The sequence below is a fragment of the Leucopleurus acutus genome (assembly GCF_964270905.1).
Source record: "Leucopleurus acutus genome assembly, chromosome: 4".
Taxonomy (NCBI): Eukaryota; Metazoa; Chordata; class Mammalia; order Artiodactyla; family Delphinidae; genus Leucopleurus; species Leucopleurus acutus.
Window position 1 is genome coordinate 74961821 of NC_139146.1, and position 26534 is coordinate 74988354.

Below are 26534 nucleotides of genomic sequence, written 5' to 3' on the forward strand. Positions count from 1 at the left end.
GCACCCGGCCACTGTCAGGGTCCCGGGATCCAGAGACAAGTTCCCCGGGAAAACGCACGGCGCACTGCAGGCTGGTGCAATGTCATGCTGGCCTCTGCCACCGCAGGCTCGCCCAGCACTCCGTACCCCTCCCTCTCCCTGGCCTGAGTGCGCCAGAGCCCCCGAATCAACGGCTCCTTTAACGCCGTCCTGTCACAGCGAAGAACAGACGCCCTCCGGCGACCTACACACAGAGGCGGGGCCCTCAAAGCTGAGCCCCTGGGAGCTGTGAGAACAAAGAAGAGAAAGGGAAATCTCTCCCAGCAGCCTCAGAAGCAGCAGATTAAAGCTCCACAATCAACTTGATGTACCCTGTATCTGTGGAATACATGAATAGACAACAAATCATCCCAAATTGAGGGGGTGGACTTTGAGAGCAAGATTTATTATTTTTTCCCATTTTCCTCTTTTTGTGAGTGTATATGTGTATGCTTCTGTGTGAGATTTTGTCTGTATAGCTTTGCTTCCACCATTTGTCCTACGGTTCTATCCGTCCATTTTTTTTCTTCTTTAAAAAAAATTTTTTTTTCTTAATAATTATTTTTTATTTTAATGACTATTTTATTTTATCTTACTTTATTTTATCTTCTTTCTTTTTTTCTTTTCTTCTTTCTTTCTTTTCTTTCCTTCCCTCCTTCCTTCCTTCCTCCCTCCCTCCCTTCTTCCTTCCTTCCTTCCTTCCTTCCTTTCTTTCTTTCTTTCTACTTTTTCTCCCTTTTATTCTGAGCCATGTGGATGAAACGCTCTTGGTGCTGCAGCCAGGAGTCAGTGCTGTGCCTCTGAGGTGGGAGAGCCAACTTCAGGACACTGGCCACAAGAGACCTCCCAGCTCCATGTAATATCAAACAGCGAAAATCTCCCAGAGATCTCCATCTCAACACCAACACCCAGCTTCACTCAACGCCCAGCAAGCTAGAGTGCTGGACACCCTATGCCAAACAACTGGCAAGACAGGAACACAACCCCACCCATTAGCAGAGAGGCTGCCTAAAATCATAATAAGTCCACAGACAACTCAAAACACACCACCAGACGTGGACCTTCCCACCAGAAAGACAAGATCCAGCCTCATCCACCAGAACACAGGCACCAGTCCCCTCCACCAGGAAGCCTACACAACCCACTGAACCAACCTTAGCCACTGGGGACAGACACCAAAAACAACGGGAACTATGAACCTGCAGCCTGCAAAAAGGAGACCCCAAATACAGTAAGTTAAGCAAAATGAGAAGACAGAAAAACACACAGCATATGAAGGAGCAAGATAAAAACCCACCAGACCTAACAAATGAAGAGGAAATAGGCAGTCTACCTGAAAAAGAATTCAGAATAATGATAGTAAAGATGATCCAACATCTTGGAAATAGAATAGAGAAAATGCAAGAAACATTTAACAAGGACTTAGAAGAACTAAAGAAGAAACAAGCAACAATGAACAACAAAATAAATGAAATTAAAAATACTCTAGATGGGATCAATAGCAGAATAACTGAGGAGGATGAACGGATAAGTGACCTGGAAGATAAAATAGTGGAAATAACTATTGCAGAGCAGAATAAAGAGAAAAGAATGAAAAGAACTGAGGACAGTCTCAGAGACCTCTGGGACAACATTAATTACACGAACATTTGAATTATAGGGGTTCCAGAAGAAGAACAGCAAAAGAAAGGGACTGAGAAAATATTTGAAGAGATTATACTTCAAAACTTCCCTAATAATGGGAACAGAAATAGTTAATCAACTCCAGGAAGCACAGAGAGTCCCATACAGGATAAATACAAGGAGAAACACGCCAAGACACATATTAATCAAACTGTCAAAAATTAAATACAAAGAAAACACATTAAAAGCAGCAAGGGAAAAACAACAAATAACACAAAAGGGAATCCCCATAAGGTTAACAGCTGATCTTTCAGCAGAAACTCTGCAAGCCAGAAGGGACTGGCAGGACATATTTAAAGTGATGAAGGAGAAAAACCTGAAACCAAGATTACTCTACCCAGCAAGGATCTCATTCAGATTTGATGGAGAAATTAAAACCTTTACAGACAAGCAAAAGCTGAGAGAGTTCAGCACCACCAAACCAGCTTTACAACAAATGGTAAAGGAACTTCCCTAGGCAAGAAACACAAGAGAAGGAAAAGACCTACAATGACGAACCCAAAACAATTAAGAAAATGGGAATAGAAACATACATATCGATAATTACCTTAAATGTAAATGGATTAAATGCTCCCACCAAAAGACACAGATTGGCTGAATGGATACAAAAACAAGACCCATATATATGCTGTCTCCAAGAGACCCACTTCAGACCTAGAGACACATACAGACTGAAAGTAAGGGGATGGAAAAAGATATTCCATGCAAATGGAAACCAAAAGAAAGCTGGAGTAGCAATTCTCATATCAGACAAAATAGATTTAAAACAAAGACTATTACAAGAGACAAAGAAGGACACTACAAAATGATGAAGGGATCGATCCAAGAAGAAGATATAACAATTGTAAATATTTATGCACCCAACATAGGAGCACCTCAATACATAAGGCAAATACTAACAGCCATAAAAGGGGGAATCGACAATAACACATTCATACAAACATATGGAGGCTAAACAATACACTACTTAATAACGAAGTGATCACTGAAGAAATCAAAGAGGAAATCAAAAAATACCTAGAAACAAGTAACAATGGAGACATGACGACCCAAAACCTATGGGATGCAGCAAAAGCAGTTCTAAGAGGGAAGTTTATAGCAATACAATCCTACCTTAAGAAACAGGAAACATCTGGAATAAACAACCTAACCTTGCACCTAAAGCAATTAGAGAAAAAAGAACAAAAAAACGCAAAGTTAGCAGAAGGAAAGAAATCATAAAGATCAGATCAGAAATAAATGAAAAAGAAATGAAGGAAACGATAGCAAAGATCAATAAAACTAAAATCTGGTTCTTTGAGAAGATAAACAAAATTGATAAACCATTAGCCAGACTCATCAAGGAAAAAAGGGAGAAGACTCAAATCAATGGAATTAGAAATGAAAAAGGAGAAGTAACAACTGACACTGCAGAAATACAAAAGATCATGAGAGATTACTACAAGCAACTCTCTGCCAATAAAATGGACAACCCGGAAGAAATGGACAAATTCTTAGAAATGCACAACCTGCCAAGACTGAATCAGGAAGAAATAGAAAATATGAACAGACCAATCACAAGCACTGAAATTGAAACTGTGATTAAAACTCTTCCAACAAACAATGGCCCAGGCCCAGATGGCTTCACAGGCGAATTCTATCAAACATTTAGAGAAGAGCTAATACCTAACCTTCTCAAACTCTTCCAAAATATAGCAGAGAGAAGAACACTCCCCAATTCATTCTACGAGGCCACCATCACCCTGATACCAAAACCAGACAAGGATGTCACAAAGAAAGGAAACTACAGGCCAATATCACTGATGAACACAGATGCAAAAATCCTCAACAAAATCCTAGCAAAGAGAATCCAACAGTACATTAAAAGGATCATACACCATGATAAAGTGGGATTTATTCCAGGAATGCAAGGATTCTTCAATATACGCAAATCAATCAACGTGATACACCATATTAACAAATTGAAGGAGAAAAACCATATGATCATCTCAATAGATGCTGAGAAATCTTTCGTCAAAATTCAACACCCATTTGTAATAAAAACCCTGCAGAAAGTAGGCACAGAGGGAACTTTCCTCAACATAATAAAGGCCATATATGACAAACCTACAGCCAACATCATCCTCAATGGTGAAAAACTGAAAGCATTTCCACTAAGATCAGGAAAAAGACAAAGTTGCCCACTCTCACCACTCTTATTCAACATAGTTTTGCAAGTTTTAGCCACAGCAATCAGAGAAAAAAAGGAAATAAAAGGAATCCAAATCGGAAAAGAAGAAGTAAAGCTGTCACTGTTTGCAGATGACATGATACTATACATAGAGAATCCTAAAGATGCTACCAAAAAACTAGAGCTAATCAATGAATTTGGTAAAGTGGCAGGATACAAAATTAACGCACAGTAATCTCTGGCAATCCTATACACTAATGATGAAAAATCTGAAAGTGAAATCAAGAAAACACTCCCATTTACCACTGCAAGAAAAAGAATAAAATATCTAGGAATAAACCTACCTAAGGAGACAAACGACCTGTATGCAGAAAATTATAAGACACTGATGAAAGAAATTAAAGATGATACAAATAGATGGAGAGATATACCATGTTCTTGGATTGGAAGAATCAAGATTGTGAAAATGACTCTACTACCCAAAGCAATCTACAGATTCAATGCAATCCCTATCAAACTACCACTGGCATTTTTCACAGAACTAGAACAAAAAATTTTGCAATTTGTATGGAAACACAAAAGACCCCGAATAGCCAAAGCAATCTTGAGAACGAAAAACGGAGCTGGAGGAATCAGGCTCCCTGACTTCAGGCTATACTACAAAGCTACAGTAATCAAGACAGTATGGTACTGGCAAAGAAACAGAAATATAGATCAATGGAAAAGGATAGAAAGCCCAGAGATAAATCCACACACATATGGTCACCTTATCTTTGATAAAGGAGGCAGGAATGTACAGTGGAGAAAGGACAGCCTCTTCAATAAGTGGTGCTGGGAAAACTGGACACGTACATGTAAAAGTATGAGATTAGATCAATCCCTGACACCATACACAAAAATAAGCCCAAAATGGATTTAAGACTTAAATGTAAGGCCAGAAACTATCAAACTCTTAGAGGAAAACATAGGCAGAACACTCTATGACATAAATCACCGCAAGATCCTTTTTGACCCACCTCCTAGAGAAATGGAAATAAAAACAAAAAATAAACAAATGGGACCTAATGAAACTTCAAAGCTTTTGCACAGCAAAGGAAACCATAAACAAGACCAAAAGACAACCCTCAGAATGGGAGAAAATATTTGCAAATGAAGCAACTGACAAATCTCCAAACTTTATAAGCAGGTCATGCAGCTCAATAACACAAAAACAAACAACCCAATCCAAAAATGGGCAGAAGACCTAAAAAGACATTTCTCCAAAGAAGATATACAGACTGCCAACAAACACATGATAGAATGCTCAACATCATTAATTAGAGAAATGCAAATCAAAACTACAATGAGATATCATCTCACACCAGTCAGAATGGCCATCATCAAAAAATCTAGAAACAATAAATGCTGGAGAGGGTGTGGAGAAAAGGGAACCCTCCTGCACTGCTGGTGGGAATGTGAATTGGTACAGCCACTATGGAAAACAGTATGGAGGTTCCTTAAAAAACCGCAAATAAAACTACCGTATGACCCAGCAATCCCACTACTTGGAATATACCCTGAGAAAACCATAGTTCAAAAAGAGTCATGTACCAAAATGTTCATTGCAGCTCTATTTACAATAGCCCAGAGATGGAAACAACCTAAGTGCCCATCATCGGATGAATGGATAAAGAAGATGTGGCACATATATACAATGGAATATTACTCAGCCATAAAAAGAAACGAAATTGAGTTATTTGTAGTGCGGTGGATGGACCTAGAGTCTGTCATACAGAGTGAAGTGAGTCATAAAGAGAAAGACAAATACCGTATGCTAGCATATATATATGGAATATAGGGGAAAAAGTGTCATGAAGAACCTAGGGGTAATACAGGAATAAAGACACAGACCTACTAGAGACATAGGGACATAGGGACTAGAGACATACATAGGGACATATATACACTACCAAACGTAAAATAGATAGCTAGGGGGAAGCAGCCACATAGCACAGGGAGATCAGCTTGGTGGTTTGTGACCACCTAGAGGGGTGGGATAGGAAGGGTGGGAGGGAGGGAGACGCAAGAGGGAAGCGATATGGGAACATATGTATAACTGATCCACTTTGTTATAAAGCAGAAACTAACACACCATTGTAAAGCAATTATACTCCAATAAAGATGTAAAAAAAAAAAGAATTTCCATTTGTTTTATTACTGTTTCTATTTCTCTGTTATGATTCTCCAACTGTTAATTCATTTTCCTTTAAGTCCTTGAATATATTTATAATAGCTGCTTTAAATTCTTCATTTGCTAATATCAACATCTGGATAGTCTCAGGATTTGTTTCCATTGGTTGCTTTGCTTTTGAATACGAGTCACATTTTGAATATGGCTTTTCATTCTTTTTCTTTTTGCTTATATAATTTTTATTGCATACTAGACATTCAGGACGATACATCATAGAAATTTATGATTTTTTTATGTTCCTCTAAAGTATGTTGATTTTCATACTTGAAGGCAGTTAACTTCGTTGGACTCAAACATCAAACTACCTCAGTTGAAATGGGCAGCAGCCAAAACCTCAGATCAGTTCAGTTCTTTGACCTTCTAATGGCTGCTTTTTGCCAGGCACCTTGGGACCTCCTATATATATATATGGAGTTTGGCTGACAAATAAGGATTTGTGTGGATTTTATATGCAGAATTTAAGGATCATCCCTTCTGTGTTAATATCCTTTCTGAGACTTCCTCACGATTCTCCCACCACTCTACCAGCCCAGGACTTTGCCCTCCAACATCTCTATTAAAATGCCAGTTTTCTGCCACCCCATGCCATATGATTGTAAAACGCCCTCAACTATATCTAATCTTCTTTTAAACTATTGTGATAATTTTAAAATATATTCACAAATTCTTTCATGCACCTTTTTGAGAGTTGAAGCTTAACCCACTTCCATTGAGTATACGCTGAACCTGCTGTCTCACTTCTAATAAACTGAAAATATGATAGAAGTGACACTACGTGATTTCTAAGACCAAGCCACAAAAGGCACCGCTGCTGCTTTTTCCTCTCAGTCTCTCTCATCACTTGCTCTGGGGGGAAACCAGTTGCCGTGTTTTGAGGACACTCAATCAGCCTGTGTTAGTCTGCTTGGGATGCCATAACAGAATATCACAGACCAGGTGACTTAAATAGAAATTTATTTTCTCACAATTCTGGAGGCTGGAAGTCTAAGATCAAGGTGCCAGCAGGGTTGCTACTGGTGAGAACTCTTCTCCTAGTTTGCAGGAGGCCACCTTCTTGTTGTGTGCTCACATAGCCTCTCCTCTGTGTGTGTGCAAAGAGAGAGAGCATGCTCTAGTGTCTCTTCCTCTTCTTATAAGGACACTGATCCTATCAGCAACATTTTGTAGTTTTCAGTGTACAAGTCTCTTGCCTCCCTGTTTATGTTTATTCCTGAGTATTTTATTCTTTTTGATGCAATTATACATGGAATTGTTTTCTTAATTTCCTTTCTTATTATTCATTGTAGTGTATAGAAATGTCTTCATCAAATTTTATGGTCACTTTTTACAGTCTCCTACTCTTTGAAGATAATTTCAATTTGGTCTTTCGTTTTTTTAAACATAATAAGCATAGTTATTTTATACCTGTTTCTGATCATTCAGATAACTGAAGTCTCTGCAAGTCTGTTTTTGTTGGTTCATACTCATAGTGCCCTGTTCCCTTGTGCCCTGTTCCCTTGTACCCTGTTCCCTTGTGCCCTGTTCCCTTGGTTACTTTTGACTGATTTCTGCTTGATGTCCTTGAACACTTATCTCCATGAATTCTAACATAAGGATGTCTTCCTGCACGAGGATTTGCTATTTCTTCCAGGTATTTACGAGCACTACAGTATATAACTAATTTATATCAAATTCACAGTTTGAAGTTTGTTGGATCACCCAGACAATATGCCTTAGGTTGCAATCTATGTGAGAGCTCTCTTGAGCCACACCTTCTTGGGGATAGGTTGTACTGCTTTTCTTTTTCTCCCCTGCTCCACTAGGCATCAAGATGACCTTCCCTGAATTCCTCTAGACATGGGTTTATATCTGGTTCACACTCCTATTAGTTTCCCATGCTCTCATGGACCATACCCTTTGATTCCTCGTCACCCTGTGATTACACCCAGGAACGAACTGCAGATTGCTAAGATGGCCTTGTGGTCAAACTGGCTTTAAAGCTCTGGAAATCCATTCACCTGCTTTTCCACTTTCCCTTTGATTTTGGTCTCATAGTTTACTATCATGTTCTCTCTGATGCTTTTAAGGAGATAGGTTTTACATTCTAGCCAGTATTTTTACTTGTATTCAGCAGGAGAGTTGGTCCAAATAACTGAGCCCTCTATTATCAGAAAATCCAGCAGCCACCTTTTTAAAAAACCCTCCCTGCACTTTGCACCCCCTACCACCCTATCTCTCTTTTCTCCTTCCGACTCAGACTTCATAAAATAATTGTCTATATGTGCTGTAACCACTTCCACCTCCCATTCACTCTTCAACCTACTCCAAATTTGGCTTCTACCTCCAACACCCCTTTCAAAACTGTTCTAAGGTCACCTATGAGCTCCATATTGTTATTTTCAATGGATTTTCATTGTATTTGATCCCTTAGGCAGAACTGGGGAGAGTGTGTCATTCTCTTCTTGTTGAAACACTCTTTCTTGATATTCATGATATCACATACTTATGGTTTTATTCATACCTCTCCGTGACTGCTCTTCCTTAACTGATCTGGGAGTTAGTTGCAATGGGAGTTAATAGTAAATGCTCTATACTCTGATCTTCCCTTCACTTTTAGAAATTATGTATGAAATTGTAATAAGAGAAGTAGAAATAGGCACCGCAATCTATTTGATAAAGGTATTATGGCATTTATCATGACACAGTTATATCTGACTCTCTCTTATTCCCCCACAGTAAGCTCTTTTAGAACAAGTCCACAACTACACATAAGCACTGAATAAACTGGCTATTGAATAAATCAATGAATAAATAAATGAACAAAGATTAATATGCTGTCGTCTCTACTCTCAATTACATTTCAGCCTATTTCTTGAAGAGCAGACAAAAATCAGGACAAATTTGCAATGTTTTTACATAGGGAATAAAATGCACTTGCTAGGAATCTATTAACACAAAAGGAATATCCTTTAAAATTATATGTAATTTGTGTTCAAAATATCCTGATAAATTATACAGCATAAACGATTTCCAAAATTAAATTATATGTAAAACTAGAAAAATCACAGTGGTTTTAATCTGGGATAGCAGGTGGGAAGAAGCTTTTCTGAAGTTGGAAATGAGAATTTTACTCTGATTTAAAAAAAGGAAATAAAAGCACAGCCTTCTGCTTAATAATGCAGCTTTAGATAGAGGAGCAACCTTCTTACAAATTAATGGAAGTTTAACAGAGTTTTTGTGATCAGGTAGGAGAAACTCCAGGGACAGCTGGTCTTTCTCAAGACAGATGCGACTTATTAGGGTTTCCTCTCTGACCTTTTTAAAATGTAGTGGGGCAGGATACTTAAATTTAATTACACTTGGGCTAAAGCTGATGGTCTATTTCTTAAATCAGAAATAGCGCAGCAGTAAGATTTCCAGGATATAGGTGTGAAACGCAATCCAAAGGCTTTCTCCAGCGACAAACGGAAGTCTTTCTTAAGTGTTGAAAAAACGGCGTTATCCTAGAGGTAATTTGAATTTCTCTCCAATCGTGACAGAGACGCAAGCTGAAAACAAATGTTAGAACCTAACCCCTGTAGGCCGCCCTCCCCATCGTGCTCAGCCTCAGGCCCAGCCAGGGACCCCGCCGGGGTGTCCAGGCTCGCCGTAGGCTGCGACTCCCACCTGCATGGTGTTCCGCCTCGCCCCTCACACGCCGGTGTCGTCTAACTCCTGGCAGGGACTCCTGACTCCGACGTCCCCTCGAAGCCACAGGGGAGCCCACCGAGGTCCTAGCTCTTCCCACTGCCCACGGGGAGGGAGACGGGAGAACAAGGGCCTCTGACGCACGTGCGCCTGGCGCAGCTCTGTTGCCAGGCAACGCGGAGGCGTGGCCTAGGAGGTGGCTGTGGGTACTGACGCACCCGGTCTTGGGCATTTATCCCAAGCAGCGCCTCTTCCGTTCATGATACTGGTGCCGGCATTCCTCCCACCCTTCCCTCCACCACCTCCAAAATCACGCGTTGTTTCTGTGCCTCCGGCACCGTTCAATCCCTGAGTCCTGTCTTCATGGAGAAGTAACAAAATCCTGGGGAGAGAACTCTTCAGAGTAGAAGTTCTTAACGTGGAACCCATAGCCTATATTTGGATGGACTTCAGGGGGTGCCTAGCCCCAGCCCTCGATGCACACATAATTGTGTTGTATGTGTAAATTCTGGGGGGTATTTAAGGACCAGAGCTTTCATCAGATTCTCAAATGGCTCTCTGCCGCCACCTTAAAAACCCATTGCTTTAGGAGACAGAAGCTCAGACTTTAGGTAGGAAACCTAGGCAGTTTGGTTCCTTGGTGTTTAGATGAAGGGAAGGGTGTTTACTGGGAGCTGCCAGGAACATGAGGAAAACATATGATGTTATTGCCAAATAAGGTTATACCCATGGTCACAAAGATGCGAAAAGATTTGGAAAAGAAGAAAAAGTGTTTTTAGTGACACAGTTTTAAACTTGGGCTCAGCATTGGACTACTCGGTCTGTAGTGCCCAGTTAATACAAATCGTACACTCCTAATAGCCTATATGTTTTGTTTTGTGTGTAAAATATTAATATTAAATATAAAATATTTTAAAACATCACACTATTTTTGTAACCATGTTTTCTTCTTTTTCTCATTCCCCTCCTCCTCCTCTCCCCTCCCCCCTTCCTCCCTCATTCCCCTTCTACTCCTCTTTCTTCTTCTTCTCCTTCTTTTTAATAGCAGGGGAGCCCCCCAAAATGTAAGCGGCCCAAGTCTCCCTAGATTCCTGACAGGCCCTGGGAGCTGCTGCTTGAATTAGCAGTCAACTCCCTTTCTTATTTTGACAATCTAAAATCCAGGCTAGTTGAATTACTGTGCATAGCACTAGCTAACACTGCCTATGCATTTAGAGCTTTAGAGCCCTTTTGTTACAGAATTAAGTCCTATAGACCCTGCTCAGCCCCTAGCTGGGCAATGGCTCTCTGCCTTGGCGGGGGGAGGGTTCTTTTTCCATTCACATTCGAGCAGCCAAATAATGAAGCCAAAGCTGAGATCAACGCAGCACAAGCTTTATTCAGTGGCCAAAGAATGGAGAAGCAGGAGCTAAGTTCACAGATCTACTTCTTGCCCATGTGTCCAGAGGGCTTTAATTTTAAAGAGTAAAGACAAAGGGAGGAGGAGTGAGGTTAATGATGGGAAGCATATGCATTAGTCTCCTGGGGAAGAGGCAGAGTTTTTTCCAAGGGAATGGAGTGCCACCCTTTTTTATCCTTTTTTGGTCCTTAATATCCAGTCTTGGCCACCAGTAGGTGTGTCATTTAATATGCAAATGTAGTAAAATCAGCATATAATGAGATTCAGGGTCTGTTGGAGGTCAGATCTGTCACCATCTTGGTCCTAGCTGGATCCATCTGGTTTTTGTTTGTTTGTTTGTAGCTTCCTTTTTTATTTCTGGACCCTTTAAAGATTTATGTTAACTCTTGCTAAAAGTGGGGGTTGGCAGGTTTTGAGCAAAGACCTGGAGCAGCTCTGGCAACATTCTCTGTCTCAAGTCTGCATCTCATCTAGGCAATTCATTTTTTAAAGAAGATACTTTTTGTTCTCTTCTGCTCCTTCTTTCTCATGTTCTTCACGTGGGTTGACAAGAAGTGAAATTCAGGGACTCTGTTAGAAAAAGGCATAATTTAAGCTATAATCAGGGGTCATCATTAGTAAGACAAAGGCTTGTTAGGTACTCTGAACAATGTAAGAACTAATCCTATCCACACAGAGAGCCAGCCTTCTCTAATCAGCCAGCAACCGGCTGGTAGAGTAGGCAGTTATCCAAGAGGCCAGGTCAGAAGGGAAAATCCAGGGGAATCTGAAGGGAAAACCCAGGGGAACCTGAAGGGAGAGAATCTCAACATCCATATGAGGTTAATTGTGCCCACTAGACACTGATTTGATGTAAAAAGTTCACCCACTGTGTTCAAGATTCTCTACCAGTAAGATTGCATTCTTTTTGGACAAGGCTGGTTGCCTTTCAGATGCTGCAAGGTGAAACAACTAGATAACTAAGAACCTGCTGTATAGCATAGGGAACTCTACTCAATACTCTGTAATGACCTATATGGGGTAAGAATCTAAAAGAGAGTGGATATATGTATATGTATATGTATAACTGACTCACTTTGCTGTAGAGCAGAAACTAACACAACATTGTAAATCAACTATATTCCAATAAAAAAAAAGATAAACTTAATACTACTACTTGGTAGAAAAAGCTGGCCTCCTGTTATGTTAGTAGCAATAAGACATCTATTTTACAGTGTATATATCAGAACTTGTTTATTGGAATATTGGATGGATCATGGCCAAATCCTCCAACTAGTATAGTTTTAGTTGGTATTCATGTTCTAAGATTGTTAGCTATTTGGCATTCTGGTATTTTGTAAGAGCTGGTGATTTTGTCACTGAAGAAATCCAAATAGAATAAACTAAATTCGCTCATTAAAACTCAGTTCTACTAACTGCCTTTAATAAAAATATCAAAAGAGCATTGTATATGAGTACCATCAACAGCCTCAAGGAGCTAAGGAACATAATTATTCACAGCTTTATTACACACTATCTATCATTACAACACTAAGAAAAAATATTTTAAGATGCTTTTAAAATTTCAACAAATTAAACATTTCAATCTCAATCAACTTTTACTGAGAATGCTTACAACATAGGGATTCTCAAACATGTTAAACTTAGCAAGGATTGTTTTTCAGAAGAAAAAAATGTCAGTACATCTTGTATTCCATAGCGTTGTTTCTGCAGAAAATAGCTGGCATTCTGTTAAAAAAAAATTGAATTTAGATTCAAGTATAAATGGGTATATGAATGTATGTATATAATGAGCATATATACAAGTCTATATACACTTCCTTTATATATAGACATTTCTATAAATATTTTGTCATGTATGATAAAATTGACATCTGAGGTATTTCTCAGCTATACTTCAATCTGCATATTTTTAATTATCATTTAATCTCTCTCTGATGAAATGCTTATTCTGTATGCCAGTATTTTCCAAAGTTTTACAAAAATTATTTAACTGTATAGAAGTAGTTTCCTAAAGCTCATTGATGCCAATAAGATTTATGAATATGTTGCATTTATTCCTCATGTATTTGTGACTAAATCATCCTATTTTATATCTAACCATAGTCTAAATAAATATAAGTCACCAGGACAGAGTAAGATCTCAGATAATCAGATGAGAAAAACAAAGAAAAATTATTATTGAAGTGTTTGTCTATTGACAAGATAAAATGAAATCCTAAGTGAATTAGTATATGTGGGCCCCAATCTTGGAAACAATCCAAATAAAGCTATTTTTCTCAGTTTCAGAGAGAACTTTTTGCTAACTTGATCAAATCATGGATTAAATTCCACTTCACATTTATGAGCACTCTAACACTTAGTTTAGTGTTAAAATCAGACATTTTTTCCATTTAGTATTAAACTATTTTTTGTTCACATTTTATAAAATGCCTCAACGTTTGTAATATTATAAAATACAGTTCTTTTCCATTAACTTTTTGCTCTTAGTTCCTTGAAACAAGAAAAATAAGGAATATGATTGTTCATATTCTTTTTTTAAAATAAATTTATTTATTTATTTTTGGCTACGTTGGGTCTCTGTTGCTGCACACGGGCTTTCTCTAGTTGTGGCGAGCAGGGGCTACTCTTCGTTGTGGTGCACGGGCTTTTCATTGCAGTGGCTTCTCTTATTGCAGAGCACGGGCTCTAGGCACGCGGGCTTCAGTAGTTGTGGCACGCAGGCTTCAGTAGTTGTGGCTCACGGGCTGTAGAGCACAGGCTCAGTAATTGTGGCTCACGGGCTTAGCTGCTCTGCAGCATGTGGGATCTTATTGGACCAGGGCTCGAACCCGTGTCCCCTGCAATGGCAGGCGGATTCTTAACCACTGAGCCACCAGTGAAGCCCTGCTCATATTCTTGATGTGAACATAACAAGCCTTTGTTGAAACATGAGTTAATACCAAATATAGTTTAAAAATTCAAGTTCATAATTATGCCCCATGAGAACATAAAATTTTTTCTTCACTTTTCCAATATTTGTATCTTTTATTACTTTCTTGTCTGAGTTGGCTAATGCATAAGAACTATATGAAATAGGGCTTCCCTGGTGGCGCAGTGGTTGAGAGTCCACCTGTCGATGCAGGGGACATGGGTTCGTGCCCCAGTCTAGGAAGATCCCACATGCCGCGGAGCGGCTGGCCCGTGAGCCATGGCTGCTGAGCCTGTGCTCCGCGACGGGAGAGGCCACAACAGTGAGAGGCCTGTGTACCGCAAAAAAAAAAAAAAAGAACTATATGAAATAAAAGAGAACAGAGCATCCTTGTTTTGTTTCTGATGTTAATAGAAATACTCTAAAATGTTTTACTATCAAGCCTCCTACTGACTTTGTTTCAGACCATTATATAAATATTGTTAATAAAGATTCATCTCTTTCTACAGGATCTTCTTTGAAAACATTCGAAATTGACATGGAACTTCACTGAAAGCATCTACAGGCATACCTCAGAGATACTGCAGGTTCAGTTCCAGTGAATATCTCAATAAAGCAAGTCATACAAATTTTTTAGTCTCCTGGTGCATATAAAAGTTATGTTTACACTATACAATAGTTTATTAAGTGCACAGTAGCTTTATGTCTAAAAAGACCAATGCACATACGTCAATTTAAAAATACTTTATTGCTAAAAATTGCTAACCATCAACTGAGCCTTCAGAAATTCATAATCTCTTTGCTGGTGGAGGGTCTTGCCCAGATGTTAATGGCTGCTGAGGGATCAGGGTATTAGTCGCTGACGGCTGGGGTGACTGTGACAATTTCTTAAAATAGGACAACAATGAAGTCTGCCACATTGATTGACTCTTCCTTTCAGGGACAATTTCTCTGATAGCATGCAATGCTGTTTGATGGCATTTTACTCATAGTAAAACTTCTTTCAAAATTGGAGTCAATCCTCTCAAACCCTGCTGCTGCTGCTGCTGCTTTTTTTTTCTTTTTGGCTGCAGGATCTTAGTCCCCCACCAGGGATCGGACCTGCACTCCCTGCAGTGAAAGTGTGGAGTCTTAACCACTGGACCGTCAGGGAAGTCCCCCTGCTGCTGCTTTATCAACTAAGTTTATGTAATATTCTAAATCCCTGTCATTGAAATTGTTGTCATTTCAACAATTTTTACAGCATCTTCACTGGTGTAGATTCCGTCTCAAGAAACCACTTTCTTTGCTCAGCCATAAGAAGCAACTGCTCATCTGTTAAAGTTTTATCATGAGATTCTAGCAATTCAGTCACATCTTCAGGCTCCGCTTCTAATTCGAGTTCTCTTGCTATTTCTACCACATCTGTAGTTACTTCCTCCACTGAAGTCTTGAACCCTCAAAGTCATCCATGAGGTTTAGAATCAGCTCTTCCAAACTCCTGTTATTTTAACCTCTTCCTATGAATCAAAAATATTCTTAACGGTATCTAGAATGATGAACCCTTTCCGAAAGGTTTTCAATTTATTATACTTTGCCCAGATCCACTGGAGGAATCACTATCTATGGTAGCTATCACCTTACACAATGCATTTCTTAAATAATAAGACTTGAAGGAATTATTCCTTGATCCATGGGATGTTGTGTTAGGAGTCTTGAAAACAATCTCGCTGTACATCTCCATCAGAGTGCCTGGATGACCAGATGCATTGTCAATGAGCAGTAATATTTTGAAAGGAATCTTTTTTTCTGAGCCGTAAGTCTCGATACTGGGCTTAAAATAGTCAATAAACTTTGTGGCATAAGATATGCTGTCATCTAGCTTTTGTTTTTCCATTTTTAGAGCACAGGCAGAGTAGATTCAACATAATTCTTAAGGGCCCTAGGGTTTTCTGAATGGTAAGTGAGCACTGGCTTCAACTTACAGTCACCAGCTGCGCTAGCTCCTAACAAGAGTCAGCTTGTCCTTCAAAGCTTTGAAACCAGGCAGTGACTCCTCTCTAGCTTTGGTAGTCCTAGATGGCATCTTCTTTCAATAGAAGGTGGTTTAGTCTACATTGAAAATCTGTTGTTCAGTGTAGCCACCTTCATTAATCATCTTAGCTAGATCTTCTGGATTCTGCTACAGCTTCTACATTAGCATTTACTGCTTCAACTTGAACTTTTACGCTACGAAGACAGCTTCTTTCCGTGAATCTCATGAAACAACCTCTACTAGCTTCAAACTTTTCTTCTGCAGCTTCCTCAGCTCTCTCAGCCTTCACAGAATTGAAGAGAGTTAGGACCTTGCTCTGGATTAGGCTTTGGCTCAAGGGAACATTGTGGCTGGTTTGATCTTTTATCCAGACCACTGAAATGTTCTCCATATCGGCAATAAGGCTACTTCAATTTCTTATTCACGTGTTCACTGGAGTAGCGCTTTTAATTTCCTTCAAGAACTTTTTCTTTGCATTCACAACTTGGCTGTCTGGCACAAGGGGCCTAGCTTTTGGCCTGTCTCGGCTTTTGACATACCTTCCTCACTAAGCGTAACCATTTCTAGCTTTCAATTTAAAATGAGAGACGTGTAACTCTTCCTTTTACTTGAGACCTTAGAGGCCACTGTAGGATTATTAATTGGCCTAATTTAAATATTTTTGTGTCTCAGGGAATAGGGAGGCCTGACGAGAGGGAGAGTGACCGTGCAATGGCTGGTCAGTGGAGCAGTCAGAACACACATATTTATCAATTAAGTTTGCCATCTCACATGGGCGTGGATCATGGCACCCCAAAACAATTTCAATCGTAATGTCAAAGATCACTGATCACAGATCACCATAACGAATATAATGATAATGAAAAAGTTTGAAATATTTTAAGAATTACCAAAATGAGACATAAGACACGAAATGAGCAAATGCTTTTGAAAAAAACAACACTGATAGAACTGCTCAGCACAGGGTTGTCACAAACCTTCAAATTGTAAAAAACATAATATCTGTGAGGCACAATAAAGCAAAGCGCAATAAAATGGAGGTATGCCTGTACTGAGTTGATTGTATAATTTTTCTTTTAATGGTGAAAATATTTTCATAGACTTCCTGATATTGAACCATCTTAGTTGCTGGAATGAACTTCACTTCATGGGGTCATATAATTCTTTCAGTGTATTGCTGAATACTATTTACTAATATTTCTTTTAAATGTTTGCATTGATATTTATAAACAGGATTGACCTACAGCTTCCTTTCTTATGCTAACTTTGTAAGGTTTTGGTATTAGTATTTGCTGACTTCATAAAAATATTTTGAAATTTTTCTTCCTTCTCTGAGCTAGAAAAATCCGAAATTCCTGGTCCTAGTACTCTTGAGGGGAGAGTTTCTAGATAACATTCTCGGGTTTTTTTCCAAGGCCATCAGTATGCTTAGAATATTTTTTTCTTTTTTCTGAGGTCAATTTTGGTAGTGTCTACTGTATTGTATATTCTCCATTTTATCTAGGTTTTCAAACTGATAGGCACAGAGATTTGAAAAGAACTCTTATGATTCCCATTTCTTCTGTATCTGTTTTAATTTCCCTCTTTTCATTTGTATTTTTGTATATTTATGGTTTCTTCTTTTCATTGATTAGGCTAGGAAAATTAGGATAGTTTATTTCATTTTTTATAAAGAATAAGATTTTGATAAGAATAAGATTTTTGGTTTATTTACCAATTGTTGTATTTTACTATTTTATAATTAATTAATTTCATCTTTCATTTTATAATTTTCTTCCTCTGCTTTCCTGAGGTTCACCTTGTTGTTCTTTTTAGCTTAATGACAAATTCCTAATTCACTCACTTTTTCTTGCTTGATAGTGTTTAAAGCCTTAAAATTTCCACTAAATATGGTTTTGTCAGAGTCCCATAAGTTTTAACGTGTAGTGTTTTCATTATCTTCATTTTCTAGATATTGTATAATTTTGGTGTTATCTTCTTTAGTTGGAAATAACGTGTTTTGATTTTCGTTTCTATGAGAAAATATTAAGAATTTTACATTCTTAAGCTAAATATGTATGTATTAAAGGGTTGAGATAAATTATATGAATGAAATATTTGCAAAAATATGTTCAGCATAGAATCTGCATTGAGGATTACATACAGTTAGTAGAATATAGTTTTATTTCTGTGGTGTAAACTTATCAATGTGCATTTGCATTTAATTTTAAAATTCATAGCCTAATAAGATATTAAGATTAACATATTTATTAAATGTGTAGGGCCATTCAATAGCTACTAAGTGTCTACTGTATCTCCAGCACTGAGGTGGAAACTCTGGGAGTCCCAAAGTAGAAGTCATGCTTTCATGTCTTTCCACATTTTCTTAGTTCTCCGGAAATGGTAAATCACAGCTCTTATAAAGAATCTTTGAATATAGGTCATTTGGAAGTCAGAAATGCATCCAGTCTGTAAGGTATGGCCCACTATTGTGGACACTGATTACCAAAATAAGAACATGATCCCTGACACATTCTACTTGCACAGTAAATGATGATTAGGTCAGTGTCAGCAACACTGATGACAACTATTGTGACACAGTGTGAGGAATGCATGACATGGGCAAAGCAAATCTGGCCCTAAAATACTAGCATTTTACATCATATGAAGTCCTCACAGCCTCTATATTTGCAGTATTTATATAGAATATTAATGTACACATGCAATCAAATAATAGAAATAAACTGAGCATAGGTTAACTTGTGAAGATCTGAAAATGACAGAAATTTTCAAACTGGGTTGAATTGTGATGCACATACCATTTTAAATGTAACCTTCTGACCTTCTTCCATTGCGTGGCTGGAAAATAATAAGTGAGAAACAAATCAATGTAACTAAGGAGAGAAGTTGATTTTCATAGAAAGCAGCCTAATGATCTCGTTGAGTGGTATTATTTCTTCCTTATCTATATCTGTTATTTTCCTCCTTCTTTCAGTCCATTCTCCTCCAATTTATTGTTAGAATTAGTTTCCAAAATGTAAATCTTACCATGTAGCTCTCCTTAGACTTTATAATAAAGTTGTACTTGCTTAGCTAAGAAATATCATTGGCTAATATTTCTTTAGCTAAATATTTCATTAGAACTTAAGGAGTAATACATCTTTCAGACACTCATTTCCTACATGAAATGTTATGGAACTAAACTGTGAAATAGGTGAATGTCATTTGGGGTATTTACAAACATGAGTAGTGGATTAGAGAAGAGATCAGAGATGCCATGATATTAAGGCAATAAGGTGGCAACAGAAGTGAATCTCAGACTGTAACACTTGCTGTCAAATATCTTTAGATAAACTATAAAACTTAATTAAAACTTATGAGTTAATGTAAAGAAATGCACAGTGAAAGCATTTTTCAATGTTGATTGATTTTTTAAAAAATATAGTATGTGCATACCCTGAATAAAAAGAATCCTCTACTTTGGTCTATAATAGGACCTTGGAATTCTTCCTGGAAGAGAAAATGAGGGCATTACAAATCAAACAACAGTAAAAATAAGTGCAAATGCTTCGTGAGAGTATAGTTATTTTCAGCTATCATAATTAAACAATGAGGGAATCAAGGACTTGAGTATATAATTCATATCAATAAGTAATTTTTGTATCTCTACTGGAAGAATTTTCAGTGATACTAGCAATATCATCAGCGTGTTGTATTTTAAGGTAATTTCCTTATTAGTCTAACAGATACTATTTTCATGAAATTTGTCAGTTGTACATATATTCATCAATAAGTAGGCAGAGGACATTTCATAGATAATTAACTATATTTAAAATCTCCCCTCAGTAGTTTGTTAGAATGAAATGATTTCTTTACAATACATATTGTATGTGCTAACACATGAACAGGCAAAAATATAAAACAGAATTGTGTCATAGCTAAAATACATAATATATCTATAGAAATTTAAATTGAAATTGAGGGACAAATTTGGTAAACTATATTTATTCAATGAGACTTCAGAAGAGATTTTTCCCAATAAAATTATATTAACAGAAATGGTAATGAAAAAAAAAAACCAAATAGGAAGAAACTGATTATTCATAATGGATGTATTTTGAAGTGTTTCTTTTCTCAAAATATTTCATTTCAAAGTTAATGGAAAAAAATATTTAACATTTTATGATTTCCATAAAGTCGATATTCAATAGCAAGTTATAAAAGTATCAGGACAGCAATTATATGAAATTCGTCATCAAGACCTTTTTCAAGTATTCCATAATATAAGTACAATCACATTTTTAGATTCTAAGAAATGGCCCTGACATCTATTAAAATTCTAAAATCCCTTCTTTACAACAAATGTATCTTAAATTCTCAACATTCTATATCTAATTCTCATCCTGATTATTAAATGCCCCCAAATTACTCTAAAGATTGAAATTTTTAATATTTAAAAATGTACACATAGAAACTTTATATGGTTATATAAGAACAGCTGTGTTTTTTATATTACACAGAAAAAAAGAAAAGTGGGACAGATGTAACTTAAAATGTGCCCAAATTTAAAAATTTCAAACTCAAACATACAGGTCTTTTTAGTCTTATTGGAGATAGAACAGTATATAAAAGAATTTGGGTGGTAGAGCTGAAAAACATGTGGGGATGGAAGTGAGGATGTCTAGCAAAGAACATGTAAGAAAAGGGTTTGAATGCACTAAAATCTGAAAACTCATTTTATTTAAGAACCCAAAATATTTCACTATCAAAAATATGGTTTAAAATTAGGTGACTTAGGCCCAGCAAAATTAATACTTTACTGTAATTTTCTAAAATTCATGTTTTACATTTTTTTCTCTTAGAGATTCCTAGAAAACCTGGCTTGCTGCAAATTACTTTGAAGAGCTATCATTTGTCCAACAAGATATTACTACTAAGTCAGAGTTCACACTTCTATATAGTTATCTGTAAATATAGATAGTCTCACTCAAGGTGGAACATTTAGATAAAGTACCAAACAGCCCACAATACTGAGTAGCTTTGATTTTGCAAATACTAACACTGAAGTGTCGTAGTAAACTAATAACTTGCTGGTGTATTTTAAGAAACTGGATCTTTAAATTGAAATCTTACACTATTCATAAGTCAGGAAGACGCTTCAGAACGTAAAAGTTAATTCAAAAAAGCATATATTACTTCTAGAAAGTTTGATGAAAACTGATTTGATTTTTTTCATATTGGAAATTCTAAAATTTTAAGGGGCTACTACAGTTCCTCTTACATTTCTCATTAACGTTGGCAGCAGTATTGTCTTCCATGATGGAAGCTTAGTTCAATGATGTGAAGAATTTAGGGAGGAAATAGTGATCATAAAAATAAATTTTGATGAATTTATTTGCCTAAACTGTATGTGTTTTTAAAAGTATTTGCAAACTTTTGGTAGTAGAATAAAATTAATATGGTATTTAAATTAAGAAAAAGTTTAACAGTAAAATAATAGAAATATTCAAGATTAGACTACAAAGGAAAGAGCATAGTGAAAAAAAAAAATTTGCCTAGACTGGAAGTCAAGAGATTGTTATAATCTCTAATCCCACTTACTACTATGATCTTGGGAAACTCCTTTAACTATTCTGAGTTGTGTTCCTTTTTGTAAACTGGGGATAACAATACTTGTTAAGTGCCAACAGAGTTGTCAAAAGAATAAAATGAGATCCTATAAGACTAAAAACTATAAGGCATTCCAACAATGTAAGGCATTACTTAAAAATAATGCCTAGAAACTTTCATCATTGAAAGAGTTAGGATTCTTTTCAAAGGACAATAAAAATGCCACAGTTTCTAGTTTAAAATGTGTTAACTCATTTATGTTCCTCTTAGTTATGTTCATCTTAAACACAGACACTGAGTTTGGGCCATATTTTTGTTAACTGTGGAAAAAACTAAATACCTACGTTTAATGTCTGATATATTTATAATACTTCATGAGCCTTACTCTTGTTAATGCTTTAATACCTGGATAGAAAGCTTGTCATTCCAGCCATCTGCCGACCTGTACACAGAGGGGCAGTAAATGGTCCTTGATCTTTTCTCCTATTCCTATGTAATGACTAGGCACACTGCCATGTCCTTTCTTAAACCAAAAATGAATAGGTTTCCTCACTGGGAGGGGCACAGCCCTTGGAAGGAAGTCTAATCCCAGTTTTCCTCACTGCCCACAACCTGGCTTAGAAGGGACATATAATGGGGAGGAGGACAGTTCTCTTCTTCCTGAGTGTGCAAACACTTCTGCGAACAGATGCTCTTCTGTAGGCTACCTGGGTGTTACATGAGGCTTACCCAGAAGAAGATCTTATAAACCACCACCACAGGGAATGAACAGAAAGGGCTGCCACACACAGAGTGGCGAAGCAAGCATGCAGTTTGTGTTACATACGTCCACTTTGAACCTCTTCATTCTTCTCTCATGCAGTTGTGGAACGAGCTGCAGCAGCGGATGCAGGACAGATGACTGAGAGACACGAACACACATACGTGATGAGCACAGAGGTTTCTCAGCATTGGGCATAAAGACGGCTTCCTATTTGTTTTTGTTTTTACCCACCATCCTTGCTCCAGACAAAAAAGAACAAGAAAGATGTGACCTAAGACAGTCCTTTGTGAGCATTTCAAAGAGCTGTGGAGAATAACCAAGAGATGGAATAAAAGTTCCAGTTTTATGCTGGGACCTTGGTCATTCTATTGACAATGCTCTTTCCTGAGGGCCTGAGTGCCATCTGCAGCAGCCAACAAGAACACCCACCTGCATCTTTGAGAAGCATAAAAGCTGTTTGTCTGTTTCTAGACTTACTCAGAATGATTTGGGACACATGAAACCAACTCTGTGAGAATCAGTTTTCCATCATGAACATTTTTATCTGGAAGATTATACTGTACACACATCTAGTAACCTTCTTTATAAAATATATATTTGATTTAAATTGAACATGTGGAACAGGACAACAGGAGACACAAAAAAATGGCAATGTGTCATTGCTAGTGAAAAATGTGACTAAGATGCATTTTCTCAAGATGTAAAGATGCCGAGCAGAAGAAAATGAAAGCACATTTGAGACATGTGGCTACCTGATAACAGTTTCATTTGAAAGGCATGACTTCAATTGAACCTTCTCACAAATATTAAATTCATTCATCAAATGGACTACTATAAGCCCCATATAGTGGTTATTTGTTAATCAATTCAACTCCTATTTCATTTGAAGCCAGTATAACCTAACTTTCAACTCCTCACATGTAAGAATATTCAACGGGATAAACATTTAAAACTGAGTTTATGGTTACAGTTACTTTCCCACAGGTAAACACATGTTTAAAATATACTATGCTCCTCGTTTCATAAATTGGTCCATGGTAGTGAGTCACAAGCTTAGAAAGAATATTATAGTCAAGTAATTATTAAGTATTCTAGATTGAAACACCAAAGTAGATTGGTTAGCATTTTAAAAATCCATGCATACAAAAAGAAAAACTACCACTAAAACTACACAATTTAGAAGTAAAATGAAATCAAGTTATTGGTATCTGGCTAATCTTAGAGAGTAAATTCTCAAAATAAGGCGCTCTTAGGAATACAAGTGGTATTTCTAGTTATATTTAAATACATTTTTGACAATCATCTTTTAAAATAATTCTTAAAATGACTTTGCATAAGTCTGTTTTTCCCTTGCACTAATCACCATCTAAAACAATATGTTTTATTTGATCATTTGCTTTTCTTTCCTCTAAAATGTAAGTTGCATGACATTTACTGCTATATTTCTAGTACCTAGACTTGCGCTTGGCACATAGTAGATACCCAGTAAATAACTGTTGAATGAATAATTGAATGAATTTAATATACTTGTAGTTATTGAGATATAAAATAAATGTATAATAAATATTGAATTCCATTTGTTTACCCACATGTAAACTTTTAAAGAAAAAAACATGAATTTTGATCTACTCTATTAAGATAAACTGCAAAAACAGGTTTAAAAAAAATACTAGTGATTACTAATAAGAAGTAATTCTACAACTTACCACAGCATTTGAATTGGCCAACTTTTGTGTCTTCGAATAATGAAATAAGAACTGTTAAAAAAATAGTGAGCTTTACTATAGATAATTAGTGGTTTCCTTGATTAGTTTCTAATGTATATATTTATGGAAATCACCTTACCCTTTTGGTATTATCTTTTTCATCTGTTTCCTATTGAAAAGAGAGATATAGAAATGTCATTATATTATATTAGAAAATCGTAATATGTATAATATAAATGTATAGTTTAAAATTTATAATTTATTATAAGATTATATTATATAATTTTTAAAATATATGACACATATGTTATACATAAAACATAAGACTGCAATTGGTTAAGCATATATTACCCTAAAAATAAATGGGCAATTAATCAAAAGCTTTATAAATAAAAGTATGTTTATAAATAAAAGTATGAACAAAGATCTTCACTACAGCATTATTCATAAGAGTGAAAAACTAGAAACATCCTAAATGTTCAGTAGTGGTAGAATAGGAAATACTGATATGATCACAGGATAGAAAATTCAGGGAAAAAGACCAGAAGGAATCACATCAAAATATTTGTAGTTGTTATCATGAAAGAACAAGATTATCAGTTATTTTTGCTTTCTTCCATAAACTTTTTTATAGTCCTCTCTCCCTACAAAAATCTGTCTTTAAGGACAAGACATATCATTCCTTTTTTGTTGTTCTTTTTTTTCTCATTTGCTTTTAAAATAAATAGAAACTCATGGATAAACACCGTTGCCATTTATTTTCTCTTAATTAGGAAAAAACTCAATTAAGTGTTTTGGAAAATGTCACTATTAAAAACATTGGGAAAAAATACAGTTGTAAACACTTATTTAGTTTAAGAAAACATTTATGCTTTCAAAATATCAAGTTTTCTTTGAATTACCATATGTGAAAGTCATGGAAGTCAGACCAAACCTGTGATCAGAGGTTAAACTGCTAATGAAAAATACATTCTAAACCTAAGGCTCTTATCCTTAATAAGGTAATTTTAAAATTACTTTACCTATAAGATACAGAACATAACTGAGGTATGGTACCTCATGCCACTTTTCAAGTTCCCATTGCCTCACTTTGGGACAAAAAGTTTTCACACAAGAATCAAATAATAATTTTAATAAAAACCAAGACATCACAGTAAGAATATAATTTTCAAACCGACATTGACAATATAGTTTGCTTTTTTTGCATTCTTAATGTCCTCTCTGACAAAGTACACTGTCCTAACCTCTGGGCTTAGAAAAATTCATCTGTTCTCCAATTGTAGTATGATTCAAGAAGAGAGAAAGAGCCAAAATGACCTCAAATTTCCCTCATCAGAACTAGGACACATCTTATACTTGAACGGGACATACCATTTTCCAATTAGATGATTGCAAACTCCATTAATATAACCCTAAATTCTCAGGCATCAAAGAAACTGAAGTATTTGTTTCTTATCCAAAGTCAATTTATGCTCTTCTAGTTCCTCTTGGCATGCTTCCTAAATTGGGTATATTTTCTTCCAGGAGGAAATCCAAGATACCACTGAGCAATTTTTTTTGCCTACAAATTAAACACTATTTGAACCTTACCTGGGGCTTTGGTAGAGTCCCCATAATTATGAAGCAAAGCTCCTCCAATGCATTGGATGCCTAATGGAAATGGGAAGATATATAGGCCATGCTTCTGCGTTATCATCATTTGCATAGAAGAGATAACCATAAAATATTAGGATCACAAGGACATTCCAACCGTTAGGAGAACCACTGACCGAAACTGCCCGCCCTGGCCAGGCACCACAGTAACCACTTGCATGAGTTATCTTACAACAGGAGGTCCTGGTAAGAATGTGGAACTAACAAGCTAGTACCAACCGGAAGAATTCAGGAAAGGTCAAAAGGAGAGAAGAGACTCCAGTCCATATGTTACTGAGTCCAAGCTCGCTCCGCTTGCCGCACAACAGGCCAATAAATCGGAGACGAGGTGTTGAGGCAAGGAATACGACTTTATTTGGAAAGCTGGCAGACCAAGAAGATGGCAGACTAATGTCTCAAAATAACCATCTTATCGGGGTTTGGATGCCAGTTTCTTTTATAGCACAGAGACGGGGAGGAGATTAGGAAGTAAAAAGGCCATACGTTTTGCAATAACCCCTGGAATGGCCAGCCTCACGGAGGGGATGTGTTAATTTCTTCTTTCTTGCAGCCATCCACAGGTGGACAGGGTCTGGATGTTTCCCTGAACAAAGGCACTTTGGTTTAACATTCAGGCAGAGGGGCAGGGTTCCCCGAGGCAGGCCATTATGTAGAGACAATATCCTTTTATTGAACAAAAGCAATGGGAAGCAAAGGTTAAAGTAAAACAAACAGATCCAACATGTAGTCAGA

The 26534-nt window shown here is 36.9% G+C and overlaps 1 protein-coding gene and 1 long non-coding RNA gene across 2 annotated transcripts in view; both read right to left on the minus strand.

Moving 5' to 3' along the window:
- Nucleotides 1–26534, minus strand: part of LOC309961523 — a 443244-nt gene that overhangs the window by 310061 nt on the left and 106649 nt on the right. The window lies entirely within an intron of this gene.
- The window catches only part of NMU (neuromedin U), a gene marked incomplete at both ends in the record, with an annotated part of 31191 nt that continues 23550 nt past the window's right edge, over nucleotides 18894–26534 (minus strand). The window contains 6 exons of the mRNA XM_082838068.1: nucleotides 18894–18929; nucleotides 19527–19580; nucleotides 22507–22581; nucleotides 24150–24200; nucleotides 24289–24318; nucleotides 25740–25799. Coding sequence (XP_082694194.1) covers nucleotides 18894–18929; nucleotides 19527–19580; nucleotides 22507–22581; nucleotides 24150–24200; nucleotides 24289–24318; nucleotides 25740–25799 — 306 coding nt within the window. The remainder of the gene's footprint in view (nucleotides 18930–19526; nucleotides 19581–22506; nucleotides 22582–24149; nucleotides 24201–24288; nucleotides 24319–25739; nucleotides 25800–26534) is intronic.